The following is a 21,254-nucleotide window of genomic DNA, read 5'->3' as shown; positions in this document are numbered from 1 at the left end:
GGTGCTGCTACACCCTCCTTACTCTTCGGACTTGGTTCCCTGCGATAACCACCTGTTCGGGGAATAAAAAAACCTCTGTGTGGTCGTAGGTTTGAAGAAGCTTATGAACCTGAACAAGCTCTCCAAACATGGGTGCTTGGGACTACAAACAATTGGTTCCAGGAGGGTCTTGTGAAGCAGACACTGCTGGTAAAAGTGCATAAAGATAAAAAGAGATTATATTGAGAAGATGGACTCATCAGTTGCTGTGTAACCTGTATGAATATGTCTGAAAAAATAAAAGTACAAATCATTATAGTACACCCTCGTGTATCTCTTTAACCTCGTATGATATCACGCTGAAATACGGTTCAACTATGCACTAATACAACCAATAAAAACGGGATTTTGGTGTTTACAAGAGCCAGAAATGTTTTTATATTTAAATAGACATGTACGAAGACACCTGATAAAAAAGACGTTACATAAATTCAAGAAATAATAATAATAATAACTGTTCTTTATATGCAGAATTTACTCTTTCATTATTTTGGTTGAACTCAACAGCAGTTTTGTTTGCAAAGTAACGAACAAGTTTCAAGTTTTGCAAGGCATGGCAAGTAAAGACTTAAATTTATCAATGTTAAAAGACCAGAGAAGTGTGTCTGAAACGTTCTTACAGATGAAGATGGACTTCAGCCAAAATACTGAAGGGATAACTTCTGTGAACAAAGGGCATTAATAAGATTAAGGATAATTATTTGTATCCTCAGCGAGCTTAACAATAATATGTTTATTAAAAAAAGAATAGATAAATCTCTCACTTACCTTTTCTTCCTACCTTTCGTTTTCCCTCGTTTTTTACCGTGTTTTTTCTCTTCCCCTGTCTCTTCGTTGTCTTCACTTCCTTCGCCTCCCTCGTCATCACCTTCTGATTCTACTTCAGACACACTTTCAGCACCTAATGTAATGTTAAAATAAATAAATAAATAAAGGATGTTACAAAGTGGTTATCGCATTCAGACAATGAACTCCTTTTTTCTTATATCTATGTATAAAATAATGTGATCCTCCGAGGGTGGAGAAGGCTGTCCCATCTCCCAAACTGAGGACTAACATGCATCAATAAGTCAAAGAGAGGGGGCGGTATGTGATACCTCAGCACGGAATGTTGAACGTATCTGAGGTAGGACAGGGATGAAAAGCTCCTTCTGAAATTCTAGATGTATCGCACATTTCGGTGGATTTCGTGTCGAAGGGGGATGAGAGCTTGCCTCTCACATTGTAGATTCCCGCTAAGGGAGTTCCTTCTAATAGTAGACATAACTGGAAGATTGACTTTGATCTTTCGCGCAACGGGCGTGTCTCATTACCCTACTTGTGGCATGGGTTTTAGATGATCGCTCTAGGCGGGAGAGCTGCATTTGAGCTTAACAGAGGGTTCATCGTGCATCTGTCCAACCAATGAGAACTGGGTGAAGTACTTTGACATCTTTTCGAAACGTACTCTGATCAATCATTCGACTGTTTAGTGCTAGAATTTCAGTGAAGAAACTTAAGATGCACGGGTAACAGTGGTGGGGTTATAAGCTCCAGGTATTATTACGGTAAAGCCTGTGGTTAAAACACAGGTCCTTCAAACTAGCATGTAAATATATCAATGTAATAACAGTACTGGAAAATTAAAATATAAACCATTAGAGATTACATATTTAAAGGTGGTAGCCCACAAAAATATCGGCCTCAACTGCCAACGTATGAAATGCCGAGTGAGAAAAACTAATGAACACGAAAAAATACAGACACGTTTAGTAGCAGATGTTGTAAGACACCAAGCATGGCGCAGAAGCAAGGGAGAAAGGATCATTAGATTAAATAAATACTACCGTATTATAAGAACATATTCACTTACAGACATATTGCTGAAATACAGAGTGTATCAAAAAGGATTTTACGACTTTGAAAACTCATATTGGTTTATATATTTAGTCTACAGACATGTGGCTTCCATCGGTGATGTGGCAAACATCCCTCCATTCCACACAAAATTCCTTACGAGCAATTCTATCAGTGTGTTTTAATTCTTGAACCACTTGTAATTTGTATGGTTTGAGATGCAACCGTTTTCTCAACACACGCCAAACTGTCATGTGTGGGACGCCGGGTTGAATTTGTAGGATGTTCACAAAGCTTTGTCTCACTTGCTCTAACAACATCTTCAGACGTCTTCAGACCTGAAAATTTGTTGTGTCTTACCGAAAATCCGGTTTTAATAAAACATTTATGCTACTGATAAATAATAGGCCTTTACCATACTTTGTACGAAAATTACTTTGCACTGTTGTCACAGACTTGAGTTCTTCAAAGCAAAACACACAGGTAGCACGCTCAGGACAAGTAAAGGCAGCCTGCCATCTGTGCTCCACTGCCGTTAGCGCTTGTGGCAGCTTGCTTCTGAACTAGTGTACTACATGAGTCAAAACCTGATGTATTTTGCAACAAAATGACACCAAAACTATGTCTGTAAGATAAATGAATACATCAATATCAGTTTCCAAAGTTGTAGAGTCCTTTTTGGTACACCCTGTATCTACAAAGTAACTGTACAGGAACAGAAAGCTGCCAAAATCATACTAAGTACATTGTAAGAACACATACAGTTATACTGTTATTTAAATAACAATCAGCGGATACCAAATATCGATAAAGTAATAATAATAATAAAATCTGGCAGCTAGGGAAATAGTTGATGGTGGAAATTCCACTCGAGATCCCGCAGGAAGTTACTCTACCATAATTTTATATACAGTACAAAAACTATTCCAGTGAAACATCCATAATCTTGGATCATTTTTACAAATTACAGAGATTCAAGCGACTTTTAATGGTTCAAACGTACGAAAAGTAGAACTTTTTGGTCAAAAAGTAGGATCACTACTATACACACATTCCTGGACTCTGTTTTAATAACTGTGAGGTAATTCCGCAATTTGTATGATGAATTATTAATTGTTATGTTTATCCAAAGCTTACTAATTCTGGGCACTTTTCTTTCTGGAAGTACCTACGGAACTTTACTGATACCTCCTCATTTGATGATTCTACATTGTTCTTTACTTTTTAGAACAAAGAAATAATAATAATAATAATAATAATAATAATAACTTATGTTTTTTTTTATTATTATTTGGGGCTACCTTCCACCCATCTCAGTGAAGCAATGGCTGCGAAAGAGAATGATTCATATGGTTAAGATGACTTAAAGCGGTTTTCAGAACGTGATTGGTCAACAGTCGTTTTCAAAAGGCATAGCCTTCGAGAAAACCTCATTTCACACAAGAAAACATACTGTATTTCAGTTTCTTTTCCCAGAACTTCCTTGCTTTCGATCTTCCTTCCAGTTCAGTATTATGTAATACTCGATATTTAATCTAAATAAATACTTCAGCAGACTTTTAACGTTATAAAGCGACCTAACAAACCTTTCAAAGGGTGCAAGCTCTTCCTGAAGCACATCGATTAGTGGTTCCTTTTTTTTTGAAAGAGCTTTAAAACTTGTCAAATGGTAATGACGCATGTACTAGAAAGTGCAACTAGCTAAAGAGTTCTCAAACAAGAATATCTTCAATACAGTGCAATATCCATTTACACCAATCATTTAGTCCCAACTTTTGGTCAGGTTAGGAACCCCTGACATTTTTATTATTAGTATTGCTGGCTAGTGCTAAAAGAAGGCGAAAAAACGGCAATAAAGGTGCTATTTCCCTCACCTGTAACTGAAAACAACTATAAAACGTCTTTATAGATTATGAAGGTTCTTTCTACATCTACAAAGACTAATGAAGAAAGCATTTCCTTGGCAAAAATCATCTAATTGTTATTTCACGAAAGTCAATAGCACATCGTTCTTTATCTAAATGTTGTTATTCCAAGTTTTTAATGGCAGCTGCCACATATTTAAAACCATCGATATAAAACAGTTCTGTCTGGAATCACGAACTTTTTCTGTGTGAAAAAGCTGGTGCTCTTTGGAAATGACATCTACGATTAGTACTTGTGCTAAGTAATAAGTGCCTTGGGTATCACTAGAAAAACGATCATAATTTCATAATGTTAAACTAGATGGACATATTTCTATTTTAGTTTAACGTCCCACGAGTATGAGGCAAAAGGCTAAGGGGTGTTGATAATGAATGGAATGGTGAGAGAAAAGGGAGAATCTGATAAAACATATATACATGGTATTTGTCCACTACTTAGCGCGAGTTGGGATCGAACTAGAAACCCCGTGCCGAGCTAAGCAACTCTACCACTGAGTCGCTGCGCCCATCGATAGATAGATTTTAGGTTTCGTTTTTGAAATTCCATGTGCTCATTTGTGCTAAGTAGCTAACACACTTTTTTTCGCGTGTGATTCTAGGTTCCATTCCCGATAGTGAAACATGCCTCGAATACAAATCTAATTTTGAATTCCATTTTAAACAGTAACTTCTCCCAGTGTTTCTACCTTTTTTCCCGTATGAATATGGTAGTTTTAGTACTTTACTGCTGGCTTTTTTTTTTTTTTTTTTTTTTTTTAAAGAATTTGAGCATGACCTGCATGATTTAACTCGAATATTACTGGTATTGAAAATGGTGTTATTTAAATTTACAAGGAATAAATAATACCCAAATAGGTGTACAGATAAACGTGTCCTTCTGTACCTAAAATGTAGTAGGACGAGGTTTCGGCATGATCCCAAATTGGATTCCAAGTGGAAGATACGCGCTTTTAGCGTGTGAGACCCGGGTTCGGTTCCCGACGGGAGCTTATGTGGTTTTAAATTCCACGTTAATAAATAGGCCCATATCTGCTGCTGAACGGGGCGTTAAACTCAAAATCAACTCCAAGTGGAAGAATAAAACGATAGTAATTTCAACTTTAATAATATTTTGGAAATGTCTTTAAGTAGTAGGATTTTGATACGTTTCTTGTAGCATATGGACGTAAACAGAAAACAGGTATACAAAACAAAATGCAAATATAATCAGTTTGTGAACTCTTGAGAATTATTCACAGTCACTGTCATAGATGTAGGAATTATAGTTCACTAGCATTCTTTGCAGATAATTGGATTGTAGTTTAACGCTTTCTTTCAGCACCAAGACTACATGAGACAGGATCATATCGTTTCACACTAGAATTCACATTAGTTTCGTATTCGAGGCACATATCATTACCTGAACCAGAAAATGTAAACACGCGATGGGAAGAATGTGATTTAGTTACTTGGCCACAGCATATGAATTCAATGAAGAATCTTCTAGACTCTATTTATCCACTTTAGTGTTGCTTTAAAATAAATGTAACCAAAGAGAAGGAAACTTTCGGACCATAAATGTGTTCTTAATCTCATTTGACTGCAGCATTTTACTACAGTGAAGCATAGAATTTATTTTTTTTTACTTACTTAACTCTCTACCTCCAAAAGAGAATAATTATTCCGTTTAAGGAGGGTTTACATGGAAATATATATATATATATATATATATATATATATATACACACAAAAGACAGACTAGTCATAAATTCTGTCACACACTTTTTTGTGAATATATGAAATACGGTTTGAGATTTTTCAATATGTTATAACCGGGATACGGACAAAATCTCGCGGCCGAAACATCGCCGCCCAAAACCTCGCGGGACAAAATCTCGCCAGGCCAAAACCCCGTGAGCCAAAATCTCGCCTGGTCGAAATATCGCGAACCAAAATCTCGCTTGGCCAAAAATTTTGGGGAATGAAACCTTTTCTTAAAATTTACCCAATGAGTTTCTTAATATGCAATTCCATATTGCAAATAATAATAATAATAATAATAAAACATCATGTGTGTGGGCTTTCTTGGGGTATTCCCGTTTTTTTCCCACTTTCTTCATTCCATTATTTCCTTCATCCTGATCATCTACATCTCCTTTAACCGACCATAATCGAGGGAAGTAAAAACTCACATATTATTTCATACTTTCATAAATATTATTCGGTTTTGTTAGAATTTCCTAAGGTCACCGTAAAATTGAAATAAAAACCATCCCAGGCTCAAACTCCATCTATATTGAAAATTTGATCGAGACAGGTCGGGTGGTTCAAGTTATTAAGTCACAAACGCAGCCAATTTAATTTTTATGTATTTCTGTATGTCTCCCCCTTTTCCTCCATCTTCCCGTCAAAGTGAAATGATAAAAACCATCCCAGGAGGTAACCTGATCTGTCTCGCAAATTCGATCGAGATTATTCTCTTGGTTCAGGAGCTATTAAGTTTTACTTATTTTTATATATCTCCCCCTCCACTTCATTATGCCGTCAAAGTGAAATTACAAAAACATCCCAGACCCGAACCTCATCTATGTTGAAAATTTGATCAAGATCGGTCGAATGGCTCAAGAGGTATGATGTCACAAGCATAGTAATATTCATTTTTATATATACAGAATTTCAAAGCACGCGTTAGAATATTTTCTTGTCATTATTTTAATGCAATTATTTGTTATTACAAAATATATACATATAGCAATATATAGAGTATTCTACGTCGAAGAAATCGTCGGGACGAGGTTTTATACTGACGACATTTCTTCCCAGGCAAGATCACGTCCCGCGTAGTTTAGACCAGGCGAGATTCTGTGTCCAGGGATCAGGACCGCGTGGTTTTGGCAGGCGAGATTTTGGGATGCGAGGTTTTGGCAAGGCGAGGTTTCGGCCCAGCGAGATTTTGGACAGGCGAGGTTTTGGCCTGGCGAGATTTTGTGCCGCGAGGTTTTAGCCTGGCGAGATTTTGGCCAGGCGAGGATGTCGCCACGAGGTTTTGTACCCAAACCGTTATAACACATACATTCTTTACAATTGGCACCTATCAAATTTCAAAATGTCCACCATTGGCACGCACACAGGCTTTGAGTCTCTTGGGCCAGTCATCTATTGCAGTACGGAGAGTATCAATCGGAAAATCCGCCACTGCTGCCACCAAGGAACGCTTCAAACTTTCAAGTGAAGGATGTCTTTTCTTGCAGACCGTATCTTCTAACACTGCCCACAGTTTGTAGTCCAGAGGGTTTAAATCGGGGCTACCAGAAGGCCACTCAGCACTGGAGATGAAATCTGGTACATTGGCCTCCAACCACTGTTGTGTCATCCTTGTCTTATGAGCTGGCGTAGAATCCTGCTGGAAGGTCCAGTGATCATTGTTAAACATGGTGTCACTCAAGTCCTTCACAATAGGCTCCAGAACAGTTTCCACATATATCCTCGCACTTGTTTTTACACCTTGCTCACAAAAGTGAAGTCTGGTGTGGCCTTCATAGCTCACCCCCCACCAAACCATGACTAAGGAGGGGTGGTGATCTCTCTGAACCTTAGGAACTCTCCCACGAGCTTCTCGAGAGCTTGCCGCATATATCCTATCATTTTGGCAGTTATAGCTCTCTTCAATGGTAAAGATTTTCTCGTCGGTAAAGAGGATTTGCCGATGTCCATTGTTGGCGTACTCTGTAGGAGCTGTCTTGCTTTTAGTTTCCTTTGCTGCTTCAGCTGTGGTGTCAAGAAATGCCCCGTGCTCCGCCGATAAGCTCTTACCTTCATGTTTTCAGAAAGTAACCTGGACATTGATCTTGGGGCCATGTTAAGCTCCCGTGCCATGATCTGCTTCCGGAGTGGATTTCGCCGCACATGAGCAGTCACTGCTTTAACAGCTGCCACTGTTCTCACACTGCGAGAACGACCATCCCTTGGGCGGTCACGTACATTGCCGGTCTCAGTAAACCGCTGGATTGTCTGGTAAACAAATCTTTTGTTGATTTTCAGATGTTTCAGCAGTTTCGACACACACTGGCCTGGGCGGACCTTGAGCTAAATTGTACCTTGCCACCTGCACAACAGGTTCTACAGTCAAAGCCAAAAGTTTGTGACAGTATTTATGGCTAGACTATATCTATCTATCTATCTATCTATATATTATCCATAACCGATATTATGGTAATTTTTCCACTGCTATCCGACGCATTATTGGAAACGTGAAGCCTGGGTTAATGAATGAGATATATGTATCTATTCCAATATAGATTTCCAATATTTTTGTTACGCCATGTTATTGAAGGAAGAGAAGTGCAGAGGAGTTTGGTTTCACATCGGGGCAGCTGTGGCTGTGGTAGAGCGTTTACCTCTAGTGCTTGGGGTCCCGGATTCGATTCCAGCTCCTGCTAAGTGAACTTTGTGTGCGTGGGTTTCCTCGGGGTTCTCCCGTTTCCTCGCACTTTCTTCATTCCACCATTTCATTCATTACTCATCATCACCGTATCCTTTAGCCTAATCGGCATAACTGTGAGACGTAAAACAAAGATTTAATTTCATTTTTTTTTTGGTTACACATGTGGCATATCCACATGCAATGATCTACCAGAAATTCAATTCTTTCTTTTCACAAATTTGCTTGTGTTTGAACAGTGTGCCAGGGAGAGGGGCATCATTCTTTACATTTACTAAAATTCTGCTTAACTAACTTCTATTGCAGAAGCCTCAAACGATCTAAGTAACCTCCTCTGGCTACGTCAACGCTGCAAGCGTTTACACTATGAATGACCACTATTTTACTAAGCAATGACGTTATTTCCCAATTGTAACGACCATGTATTAGTACTTTTTCAAGTCCCCTACTTGCAAACTACAAGGTACAGAAGGTCGTTTCACACTCATGGTAACGATTTCGAACACCACGAAGCAACATGTGTTCACAGCAGAGAGCATATATAGCTAGTAGTGGGAAAGTATTGTGTATTGACTTGCAAAAACGACAGATTGTGTGTGTGTGTGAGTGGTTATATAGCACCAAAATTCCCAGTCTTCTGGGAGGGGCACATCTACGCCCTTTCCGACATGGTTATAATTATAGGCAGATAATTAAACAGTGCAAGACGAAAGCCTTCTATTTGTCGAAGGGCATCAATGTGATTCCAGAGGTCGATCTGACTGGGTACGAGAATGTCCTGAAAGTTTTCCATATGTGTTGTTGGTGGTTACTGCTATAAGGCCAATTTTTTATTGCGCAGATTAGAAAAGTAGAGGAAAAGAAAAAAAGGCTAAAATCAATGCTGCCTATTACCCAGAATATTTTAGAGCCACTCTACAGACATGATATTCCTTCTCTCTATGGCAGCGGCACATCTTGTGTTGTCATTCACCAGAACAAGACATCCAGTCATACGGCAAAGGCCATGCAGGCATACATGGATCGGACGGCACGCGAAACGGGTATTCATGCGATACACTTTACATACATCCCTGTTAAATCCTCCGATATCTCTCCCATGGATTTTTGTGGGTTTCCGTTGTGAAAGGGGCCCTGGGAAGCAGACATCCCCATACAATTGAGGGTCTTTTGAAAGCTCGTCGGGAGGAATGGGATCGTTTGGACCAAAGTGCTCTTCAACGCAGTCTCCTGAAATGGAAAGTTCGATGCAGGGCCAGTCCTGCAAGACAGGTGAATCACGTGGAATACAATCGCTGGTGGCGTCATAGTTTTTCTTAAAGTGAAGTGAGATCAAGCTTCGTTGCCATGGATGTAAAACGACCTTCTGTACTGTTGAATGCAACACGCATCGCATAATGTATAAAGTAATTCTGTATTGTATTAGCTTTCGTCTGCGCAAAATATCGATATCCCTCACTCGAAGCAGGTTCCCATGCTGGCCAATCTTCCCATACATGCTCATTTGGACCTACTTTTCTTTCATACAATCTTCGCGAATCCCTTACTTCCTTTGAGGAATCCCATGCACAATTGTCCTAGAGCTCTAAATGACTTGGACAATTGTGCATGGGAATTGTATTTCTTGGAAATTACAGGTATGACTTCCTTTGACGTTTGTTAAATAAGCTTTTTTTTCTTTCTTTCTTTCTTGTGCATAGGTCTACCTACCAAACGTTGCAAACGAACTACTGAATCGCACTATGTAGGAACAGAAGTTAATCGCATAAGTACTGAATAAAACTGATTAATATTTGGATACGTATCTTCAAATTCAGAACTTTTTATTTCTTTTTTAATTTCGGTGATATTTCGGAAATTCGTGCTGGTTTTTTCTCTTAGTCAAACGGTAAGAATTGGTGAGGAGGGAACTGTTCGGTATTAAACAGTCAGAAAAAAATGTACCACATTCCCTGACACTGTATAAATGGCGAAAATTCTACCACTGAAAGATGTGCCTCTAAGGCACTAGTACTTACGAGTAGTACATAAAATTTTCTATGCTTACCAGAAGGAACGTAATCTGCATCGCTAGAATCACTGTCTGAAGGCAGGTCAGCTGCATTCATTTTATGTCAATCTTCAGTCCTAAACAGAAAGAGAAATATAGCTTTAATGTTTTATTCATATTTATCTAATGTTACGTAACAATTTAAAAGTGAATATTTACCCCCTGAACTAGTGGAAACAGTTTTCTTACACGATTAACATACTTCTGGTTACAGTACAACTTTTTAAAGCTAAGGTGCTTAATATAATTCGAGTATCAAACACATGAATTCTGCAATACATTATGGTACGCCAACTGATCTTACCTCCTGTTTCAATGTTCTCATGTCATCGTTGTTTTCTCCAACAGCTTATAGGCAAGCTAGCAGGAATATTAACAAACCAATCCAGTGATCAGGTCATTAAAAATTCACTGAAATCTGGAAAATGCAAACATCTAAGCAACCCATAACTCTTTTCAGCCTCTGCTTCCTGAAAGCATGCTTTATCTAGGTTTGTCTTCAGGACAGAAATGTCTTTTTCTGGTAATGAAACAACAGACGAAAATTTTGGACTACTATTACTGAGTTTAATTTATTAGACTACAGGGAAAATCTGGAGAGATTGCTTGAAAAAGTAAATACAAATTATTTGATACATCTTTCAGTCTCGATACTTCCATAGCCAGAAAATAAAATTATAAATCAATTTACCTCGCATCACCATTGAATTTATACTCCTTGCAGCTAGCATTCATTATCGACTCAAACAACTTATTATTATTATTATTATTATCTCTTATATTTTGGTTTAAAGTAGTTTCAAACTTAAAAATTTGACAGGATCTGTGATTACTGTTCTTCTTGGTGATTACCCGTTTGTTAATTTCGTAGCTTTCTTCCTGAAGAAGAATATCATCATGGTTTATTACCTAAAGGAATTAACTGTTACTTTTATAATTCCCAAAACTTTTTTACAGCACTTAAGAACATTAATGATGGAAATGCAAATATGGGGATAATTTACACAAAACTGAAAGGGTAGTTACTAGGATAAATAATATAGGATGTAGTTGAAATATGAATGCAAATGTTTGCTTTTGATTGGTCAAAACAGGAAATTGTCAACAAATCTTTTTCTTATCGTCTAACAGCTGCCCACAGTTTTTAAAGGAAGTTTTTCGAAACTCTTTTTTTTTTTTATATATAATTATTTTGTTAACAAAATTTGAATAACTAATTGCCAATGGTTACTCAAAGTTAAAATATAACCTCCTTTCTTTTTTAGTATCGGATCGAAATACTTGTAATTACAGTTATGAAAGAACTATCCAACAACTTACGAACGTGAGCGATTTGACCCAAAATTATTCATTTCAGTTGCAGTTATGCTTGGCTATTAAGGACAAATTTAGGAGCAATTGATCAGATTTGACTCGGAATCTGAACAAATTTCAGACTGATTAAAATTATATACATATTAATAGAAATACTTATCAGGCATACAAATAAGCAGTAGAATTTAGTAATAAACGGAAAGAAACATTCTAAAAGATTAGTGAAAACAGAAATTAAAAAACTCGAGCAGAAACAGAAAGGTAACAATCAAATTATATTTCTGTTCATACTCTAAATATATGCCCTTTAACGTACAAACTATATATTTACTAACATTCGGATATAGGAAATAAATGACAAATTAAGAGTACTTTTTAAAAATGCTCACTTTTTAAAGGATGAACAAAGAAAGATTAAGAATGGAATACAATCAAAGCAATTACATACATTATAACCACCCCACCCGCAGCAATAAAAATATTCTTTCTTTAATTTCAGCCATCATATTTTAAATATATGCCTCTTTATCTTAAATATAATATACACTACTTTTTTCAATTATGGAATGGTGCTTTGTTGATGATTAACGAAAAGTAATTAGAAAACTTTTTCGAGTTAATCTTTTTTTGTTTATGTTGTTTCAATTTGTGGCTCACACAAAACGAAAGAGTACTTCAACTCTAGACTAAATCGTAACTAAAGGGAAAGGCCAGACCGGTAGCTAGTCCAAAAATGTAGGGGGCGGTAGAAATTAGGGAGGCCCGATCCAACCATATTATAGTTAATTTGCAAACCTACCGTGAACATTTTAGGGGGCCGGCCCCCCTAGACCCCCTAGGATAAGTATCAAATAACTAAGAGGAACTTACGATAGAGCAAAACCCGTGCAACGACCTGACGGACAGCTATGTCTAATAAGTGCAATAAAAAGAGTTCTCTAAAGAACTTTCTTACCACACGACCGGAATCAAGACATACTTTTTTTTTGGGGGGGGGGGGGGTTTAGAAAATGTTTTGTATTTATCTATTTCAATTGCGTCATAATGCTTTTATGGATAATAGATTTAGCTGACGACATTATTATTAATTAATATTCTTATGTATACGTTCGTATGTAGAAAGGTGAGAAAACTTGCGTTCGTTGAACAACATCAAAATGCCACTAGACTAGACTTCACATTATTTCCTTTGTTGGCATCTTGCACGTATACTTTTATCTCAAGTCCAAATACCTGCTTACATTTTATGACATAAAATGAGGAAGAAAGTAGCTCAAGCTTTTCTAAGTGCCGGTCCCAGTATTTGTCTGATATGAAAAAGGAAAACAGGAAGAGTTTGGGCATTTGGTATCCAACATAGAGGCGGGATCTCGGTCAGGTGAAACGAAAAAGTTGCAGTTAGTATTCTTAGTTTTTCTATATTGTAGGATACTTTTTACGGATGAATTGTCAATAAGGGACAAGATAATCTTTTATCTTGAAGCACGAATGGATACACACTTAAAAAAGTTCACTGGGAGGACTTAAAACAAGTTCTAAATTATCGTGAAATGAGAGTATTCTTCACATATGTGAACCAGTAGCCATGTGATAAATGTGAAACAGATTGTGTCAAGTGCCATGTTGAGAATGGACAATGCACACACCTAACACTACACACTTTGCTTCTTTTTCTCCAAGACCCTTCCATTTCAAGAAATAGAGTTAGTCGTGTGTTCGTATATATAAGACTGGCCACCCTGAAAAAAATCTTCACAGCCGGGAGTGGGTGGAGAAACTCAGCTGGAAGGGTCGCGAAGACCGAATTCCGTAGACTTGCAACCTCCTGAGATGCGGATTATACCTGTATTTTACTATGGATAAAATAAGTTAGTGCAAATGAAAGATGATTGTATTAGAAACTATTTTCCACCGGCGGTGTATTTTTTGTACAGAAGTTGTATTTTATGTTTACAAGTGGAACTCAATTAGTATGAAACCACGAAAAATGCTATTTAAACTCGTATCATTGCCAAAATCCCACTCGTCTTCACTACCTTCGCTGACGCACCTGCTCCCTTCGGAAGTATCTGCTCGCTAATACTTGGGCCTACGAGCTTCGCCTCTCCTAACTCGATCAGATGGCATTCGTACTTTTTACTGGCCAGCAGAGGATTGTTTTGTGTTTTTTTCATATATCCGGACGCTGTATTTATACGCAAATCGTACAAGAATTTAATTTTTCAACAATAGCTTATTTTGCCCCCCTTGAATTTTAACTATACCATGTGAGATATTTTCATGTCGGAAATCCTTTAGTAAACAACAGGAAGGAAATTAGTGAAATAATTCTAATCTTTGAACAATTATTTCAAGTGGTGCGCCAAAGGTAAACCTGCACGCTTTTTTTTTCTTTTAACATATTATATTATCTTTTGGTATACAACTTGCACAATATACTTAAATCACCAACTTTTATTCTTTTAGAAGATGTAATTACGTTTGTTCACACCTCTAGTGTTCAGGCGAACACTTATTTTATGCATAACTTCTCTAAGGCGTGTATTCATGCATTTTTTAAAAATAATATAAATAGTGCTTCATGTTATATATACATAAAGATCGCATGACTCGTATTAATTCCATTAATGCTTCTTATGTCCAGGCACCATTGTTTCAAAATGACAGCGAGAAATAAAGTTGAATGTCGTCGGGCGCTACTCTTTTCTGATTGGTAGTTGTATGCATGTCCAGGAGAAAATAGAAACTAATAAGAACAGCAGAAAATTTCAACCTGGACTAAGGACAAATTACTTCTCACACGATCGTTAAGTAAGATCGTAAATCGCATCCTTACTTCAGTCCCGTCTGAGACAGGTTTTACTCGTCATCACAGTTACCTTTAGCCTCGCCGACATATTCCTGGGACGTGAAACTTAAATCGAAGTATCGAAGGAGGAATTTTAGGAAATTTACCGGGTCAACTGAAAAATTTATTTGTTTGTGAGGAAGAATGAGTGAAAGTCAGGTAAGAGGGATAATAAAAGTTAAGGAAGTGGTTGCTTTTGATGAAGTAATGGCGCTGTATGGAGGCGAATGGACTATTTCGCGGAGAGGTATACTTGTTATGATATAGTGGCGCGAAAGGCAGTGTCAAAATGGCTCGTGTATGTCAAGGCTGTGACACACATTGTAAAATGTACAAAAAATTTGCCCATTTTATGTCAAGAACAGAACCCACCCGTTCCTACTACTACTACTCCTACTTCTATTTATACTATGGATCCGTATAGTGAAAAAACTGCACCCCTAATGTAACGTAATGTAATCCAACCAAATACGATGAATGCAGTACATTTTAATACTTTCTTTCGATTTTGAAATTGGTCCGGCGATACAGCACGAATGCCATGAAAATTAATGATTTTTAATTTTCGTAGCTGTTATTACGCTTTTTGTCGAAAACTAAGCGGACGAGTAACTTCAGAATAAATGCTGAAATTAAAAATGTCAACTACAACTAAGGCCATGTCTAAAAGTGCATAGTGTACATTTCGTCAAATTAGCTTTCGATCCGGACTTCGTTCCAACGTTTCATCGTAGTGTAACATGGAAAATTGATAACAAAAGAAGGGAGAATTTTGCGTACTGGAATTTTTTTTTTTTTTTTTTTTTTTTTTTAGATGAATGACTTTCCAGTTTAGATAAATATATCGTACACAGGGTGGATTGATTTAAAACACGATTTAAATCACTTGATTTTTTAAATACAAATCGTTGATTTAAATCAAATTCCAAAATAAAATAATTTAAAGTGAAAATAAGTAAAATCCCGTTTCTGTTCTGTTATTTCGGTTACGGAAATTAATAATCATAATACCATGAGACTCAAATGTACAGTATGTACAGCATAATATGAAAACAAGTGTCATGCTCAGGATAATCAGGGAAAATACCGTTTTGAACGGGTATCTGAGCAATCCTGCTTTTTTCTTCTCTTCGTAACAATGGGTTTGGATTTTTAAATCGTTAACTATTGCAACGGGGAAATCACCATCGACATTTAAGACGAAAATTCTTTTGTGTGCGCGTCTGCTTGTTTGTTCCCAGATAATAGGGCGTATTTAGAGGGGTCCTATCCCTTCTCCGATTTCTTTTAAAGAATTATAACTTTAGGCGAAATTTATGTATTTCGTACCTCAAGCTAGTTCCATTTTTTAAAAAAATATGCCCCTACCAAATATCAGTAACTTTTGTGAAAAAAAAAAAAAAAAAATGTCACTTTGATAAACGTTGCTAAACTTTTTCCTTAATGCTTAACCTTTTAAATTATATTACCTATTTTTATTCTATTAAAAATCGAATCTTCATTATTCGAATAAAAAAGTACCAATAACCTTTTTACTTCGTTTTTTTTGTTCAAGACTGGAGGCATTGTAGAACATGTTACATATGCTTTTACGCCTTTCTGCGTCGAGACATAGTGTACGATATCATAAATTTAAAAAGATATTTTTGTTATGCCTATTATTATTATTTTTTCGTTCAGTGCACCCCTTAGTATTTTTCAGATGTTTTCAGATCTCTGCGTGAAAACAGGGTGGTCCAGAGGGAAAAAGTATTAAAAAAAAAAAAAAAACATTTTTAACAAAATAGCTTTTTTCGCGATTCAGATGGAAACATATGATTTGTACAGTTTGAAAGACTGTTCTATTCTGAAGAGAATGATGTACGAACCATGATCCTAGGATAAATAGGGATGTTTCAGGAAACTGTTACCTGAGATCCTGTTTTACAGGGTTGGCAAAAACCATGGTTTTTATTAAAAAAACCAATAAAACCGGTTTTTTTTGGTTTAAACCAGGTTTATTTGGTTTAAATAATTTGCTTTATATATTCATATCATATATGGACAGAAATAAGTTTGCTTCGCCTTGATGTTATTATGCAACAGCCGGGCTATGCTGGAAGGGGTCACATAAGCTCAAAGCGGAATAAAAACTGCTTCTCGAGTTACATCCGAGAGAAATTGTCCTTCATTTGAACTCGGAACCAGGACTAATTGGTCACAAATGCGATATGTCTGCCGACTCACTCACGAAGGAATTCTGATAAAAATACGTTGTACTGATCTTTACATGCTTCTTAATATAACTGTCAAGAGTCATTTCAGTAGGACAAAAAGATAAACAGTTGCACAAGTGAAACCATTATACAGAATCACATGTGGACAATTTCAAAGTACTACGGAGTACAGAAGAACTAATTTAGTTCAAGTTAGTTAACAACGACTTTTATTGGTCCAAATCAGAGAAATACAACGACTTAATTTGCATATCAGTAAGAAAAGTGAATAGAGATACGTATTATTTGAGTCCACTTTGGCTCAGACTCATTTATACATAAAATAGATACCAAAGATACTTCTCATTTCACTAAATGCCTCTCGTGGAGTCTATATGACCCCCCTCCCCCCCACACAAAAAGTACGGCATTGCGATGTATTTTATCAGTAGTAAACATTGAAACGAAACAATGTTTAGAATTTTTCTTTGATTGCAATTACATAACAATAACAACAACTACAAAAAAATCACAAAACAAACATTTATAAACTTATACAAAAAAAAAAAAAAAAAAAAAAAAGAAGTTGCTTTTGTAGTATAATCTTTTTGAGTAATGAATGGGGAATTTAGGTCTGAATATAATACGAATAATATATGGGAGTGAAACGTGATAACCCACAAATGTGTGTTCATCAAGATTTTACAAACACTTACACTTTTACGAACATTTCTCGTTTTTTGGTTTAAACCAGTTGGTTTTTTTGAAAAAACCAGCTGGTTTAAACCTTGGTTTAAACCAGCCAACCCTGCTGTTTTATACGGGATATTATTTTTCGCGGGCTTACTTTTGCACCTAGAAGAATGAAATTTTGCACATTTATTCAATGCACCCCTTAGTATTTCAGTGTTTCAGATCTCTTCCTTAAAACAGGGGGTTGGTCCAGAGGGGTAGAAAGTAAAAAAGGATATTTTTAACAGAAAATCCCTTTTTTCGTGATTTTTCCGCCCGAGACACACAATGAAGACATTTAAATGGTACGATTGAAAATCTTGTTTATTCTGAAGAGAATAATGTACAAATCACGACCCTCGGATAAATAGGGATGTCTGAGGAAATTTTTATATTACATGCAGGTTATCTGGGGCATTGTGGGGATGTTCTTAGCTCATTGTTAAATATTTTCCCCGCCGTTACTATTCAAGATAGCTTGAAATTTTATACACACATTTAGTACACCCCTTAGTTGATTTTGAGATATGTTCGTTAACACAAGGGAGTCCAGAAGGGATTAAAATTTTAAAAAAAAAATCAGAAAAATCCTATTTTCTCTCAAAATTTCCCATTTCAGGGACGTGATAGGGAAATGTGAATGTTGCCGTTTCAAGGCTGTTCTACTCTGAAGAGAATGAGGTATGAACCATAATCCTAGGATAAATAGGGATGATGTAGCTGGTTGACTGAAAGTCTATAATTTACCTTTTTAAAAGCCATAATTTAAAAAGGTTAAGAAACATTGTTTGGGATTGATATAGGTTAACAATTGGGAATTAATTCAAAATTCAACCATAATACTTTCACTTAAATGGCATAATTAGCATTTAATACTAATTCCTAATGTCTTTTCTTTAGTTCGGGACTTGTAATTTACGAGCAAAAAGATTTGATTTAAATTTAAAAAATCGATTTAAATAAAAAAAATCAACAAAAATGATTTTTTTTAAAAAAATCATGATTTTTTTCCAGCCTGATCGTACATATTGACAACATGGGGTAACCATAAAATGACTTAAGAGTTCATTCATGTATGCAAACAGCTTCAGTTTTGCCGTACCAGCAAATATTTGTCATTTCGGATCTTTCACGCGCAGATAAACAAAAGCGGAGCGTAAATATAATACCTATATATATGAGTGTGTGTTGTCTTATGTGGACCATAAACTCATAACAGCATAAAAACCACCAAAGTATTGGCGATGTTCTATTTCTTAATCCCCCGGAAGAACAGTAGCACTGGTGGCTAGGGCGCTGACGACACTGTTGCGAAGCAACTTAGGAATCTTACTGCAAGCGAAAGTAAGCAACTTGCAAGAGCGTTAGGACACCGAAGGTACTGAAGGGAGCGCTATTTACAATATGGCTCAAAACAACTTTGGGAGAGAGTTGTTATTGGGTATAACTGCTTCCTGTACGGTAGTTTACACATAATGACACTATAGTTGTAGTTCTACCGTACTGCTAAAGTTACAGGCATACTGATTGGAGTATTTCTAACATATTGCGCTAATGATTAAGTTCTTTAGATGCTACTCTTTCTTTGTAAAGGTATAGATTTTGCCCGTCGAAATAGTGTCTCCATATTCTTAATCTACACCAAAAGTTAACACTTGCAAGGATAACACGTAAAGAAGCGGTGGAGTTGAAGAACATGAGGACCAAAATTTACAGGAAAATGCTATTATGTCACTATGAAATACCAATTTATAAGGATCACATATGCTCAAGGTGGATAGCTCTAATTAAAGTAATACGGTAAAAATGGGTCTAGGAAAACTCGGTGTACAGAAAATTCGGTGTGGGGAAATTGAGGTGTAAGGTAGATTCGATGTAATACATATTGAATATTACCACTTACGATAATTCACGATACTTCATATTGTGAAAACGAAAACCTTAAAATGTAACGAATAAAATGTTATTTCCTATTTCAAAAAAAGCAAATTTATCTTTTTTTTGTCTTCAGTCCACTACCTCTTGCATGTCTTTCGCGGGGTATTACTATAAACTACTTTTCATCACACAGTGAAGCTGACACTTTTTGTCAGAAATAAAACAATTATAAGTTCAGAGAATAGTTATAGGAACAACTAAAAACACCTTTCCTATAGTACATCATAGAACATATGCAAGGTGATTCTTTTAAAACTCACGGATTTCATTTGGGTCTAGAATTCCCAACTGAAGTCCGATTTTCATGCGGTTTGTGGCAAATGATCAAGGAACGTTGGGAGATTTATGGAACTATGTTTACTGTTTAAATTCATTTGGGGTAATATCGGCCACGCCTCTAAAAAAAAACAGCAAATATTCGCCACTGTATCGAATTGGAATTAGGTGAGGTGCGGTGTGCAGATTTGAGTTTCTTCCTTAGATGGCAACCTCGCGACAGTCAATAAGAAACAAGAAACTGGTCCGTTGTATTGAGAATTATGCTGAGCTACTGAATCAATATGATCAGGACACAGTTACAAAAATGTACTCTTTGGAGCAACGTGATTTTATCGTTAAAAAGTTTTTGGAGAACGGGATCTGCTGTTGCTACGCAAAGGGCATTTACACGTAACTTTGCCTCACGTTCTGCCCCAGACAGGAACATAACATGGTCGATAGTGAATAAATTGCAGGAAACAGGATCGCTTCTGAGGAAGACAGGGAAGTTTCGGACCTCGCTGGCGGATGTTGTGAAAGATGTCAGGTACCGACTCTAAGTCATCCAAGAAATCTCTATTCAACATGTGATTTCGCTTCAAATATCCAATATCTCATTCGAACTGTAACGTACAATGGCGAACATTTGCTGTTTTTCTTGCGGCCTGCTCTATATTACCCCGGATGAATTTAAACCAGTAAACATAGTCCCATAAAACTCCCATCCCTCCCTGATGATTTGCAGCAAACCGCATGAAAATCTGACTTCAGTTAGAAATTTTAGAGCCAAATGAAATCCGTGGGTTTTCAAAGAATCACTCTGTATATATATATATATATATATATATATATATGTAAGATGCAAAAATATATTGATCAAAAAAGTCTTAGTGGAAAGGGCAATATAAAGCAGGATGGTTTTATCAGATAATAGTTGTACAAATAGTTGACTTCTCCTCCAATCAGACACTTTAGTTTGTTTGCCTTAAGGTAAACAAACTAAAGTGTCTAACTGGAGGACTGTGAGGACTAAAGTGTCTGATTGGAGAACAAATTTCTCGTCGTGTAAGGGCCATGAAATGTTAAAATCCCTCGAAATCTAGAATTCCAATAATTTCAGGAACACAATTCAATATAAAGCAATATAAAGTAGACAGTAAACAGTAAAAGTACGTTCTACACAAAATTTGAACTTCAAACTAATACACTCATATATCCTCAAAGTTGAGTTTTTAATAAATCCTACGGTCTACTTCAGTTTGAACTTCAAACTAATACGCTCATTTATCCTCAAAGTTGAGTTTTTAATAAATTCTACGGCCTACTACAACGAATCTTTCTTTACACCTAACATTCCCCACACCGAGTTTTCCGTACACCGAATTTTCCTGCTTCCGGTAAAAATAATAAAATATGGAAGATTACTATCTTATAAGCCCACTTAAATGGAGTCCTGTACATTGTATGCATTTCAAAATTTGCCTACACTTCACTACGCTTTCGGCGCAATACACCTCTCTTGTTATACACCCGCTGTCTGTCCTACATGCTTCCCACTGCGAAAATGGTTACTCAGTTACGAAACAAATCCCTCGTTCAATAAAAACAAATTACCAGGGTTGGCGAAAACCATGGTTTTTATTGGAAAAAAAAAAGCCCGGTTATTTGGTTTAAATAATTTGCTCATGTATTTATATCA

General features: G+C 36.5%; 1 protein-coding gene across 1 annotated transcript in view; it reads right to left on the bottom strand.

Moving 5' to 3' along the window:
* Nucleotides 1–21,254, bottom strand: part of LOC145675533 (heterochromatin-stabilizing protein CFDP1-like) — a 67,602-nt gene that overhangs the window by 42,730 nt on the left and 3,618 nt on the right. The window contains exons 2-3 of the mRNA XM_081746020.1: nucleotides 10,268–10,347; nucleotides 808–940 (exon numbers count right to left, since the gene is read on the bottom strand). Of these exons, the coding sequence (XP_081602146.1) occupies nucleotides 808–940; nucleotides 10,268–10,328 (194 nt within the window). The 5' untranslated portion in view covers nucleotides 10,329–10,347. The remainder of the gene's footprint in view (nucleotides 1–807; nucleotides 941–10,267; nucleotides 10,348–21,254) is intronic.

The sequence above is a fragment of the Thermobia domestica genome, chromosome 18 (assembly GCF_964235325.1).
Source record: "Thermobia domestica chromosome 18, izTheDome1.hap1.1, whole genome shotgun sequence".
Taxonomy (NCBI): Eukaryota; Metazoa; Arthropoda; class Insecta; order Zygentoma; family Lepismatidae; genus Thermobia; species Thermobia domestica.
Note: the sequence above shows the minus strand (reverse complement) of the source record. Positions and strands in the feature narration are given on the sequence as shown.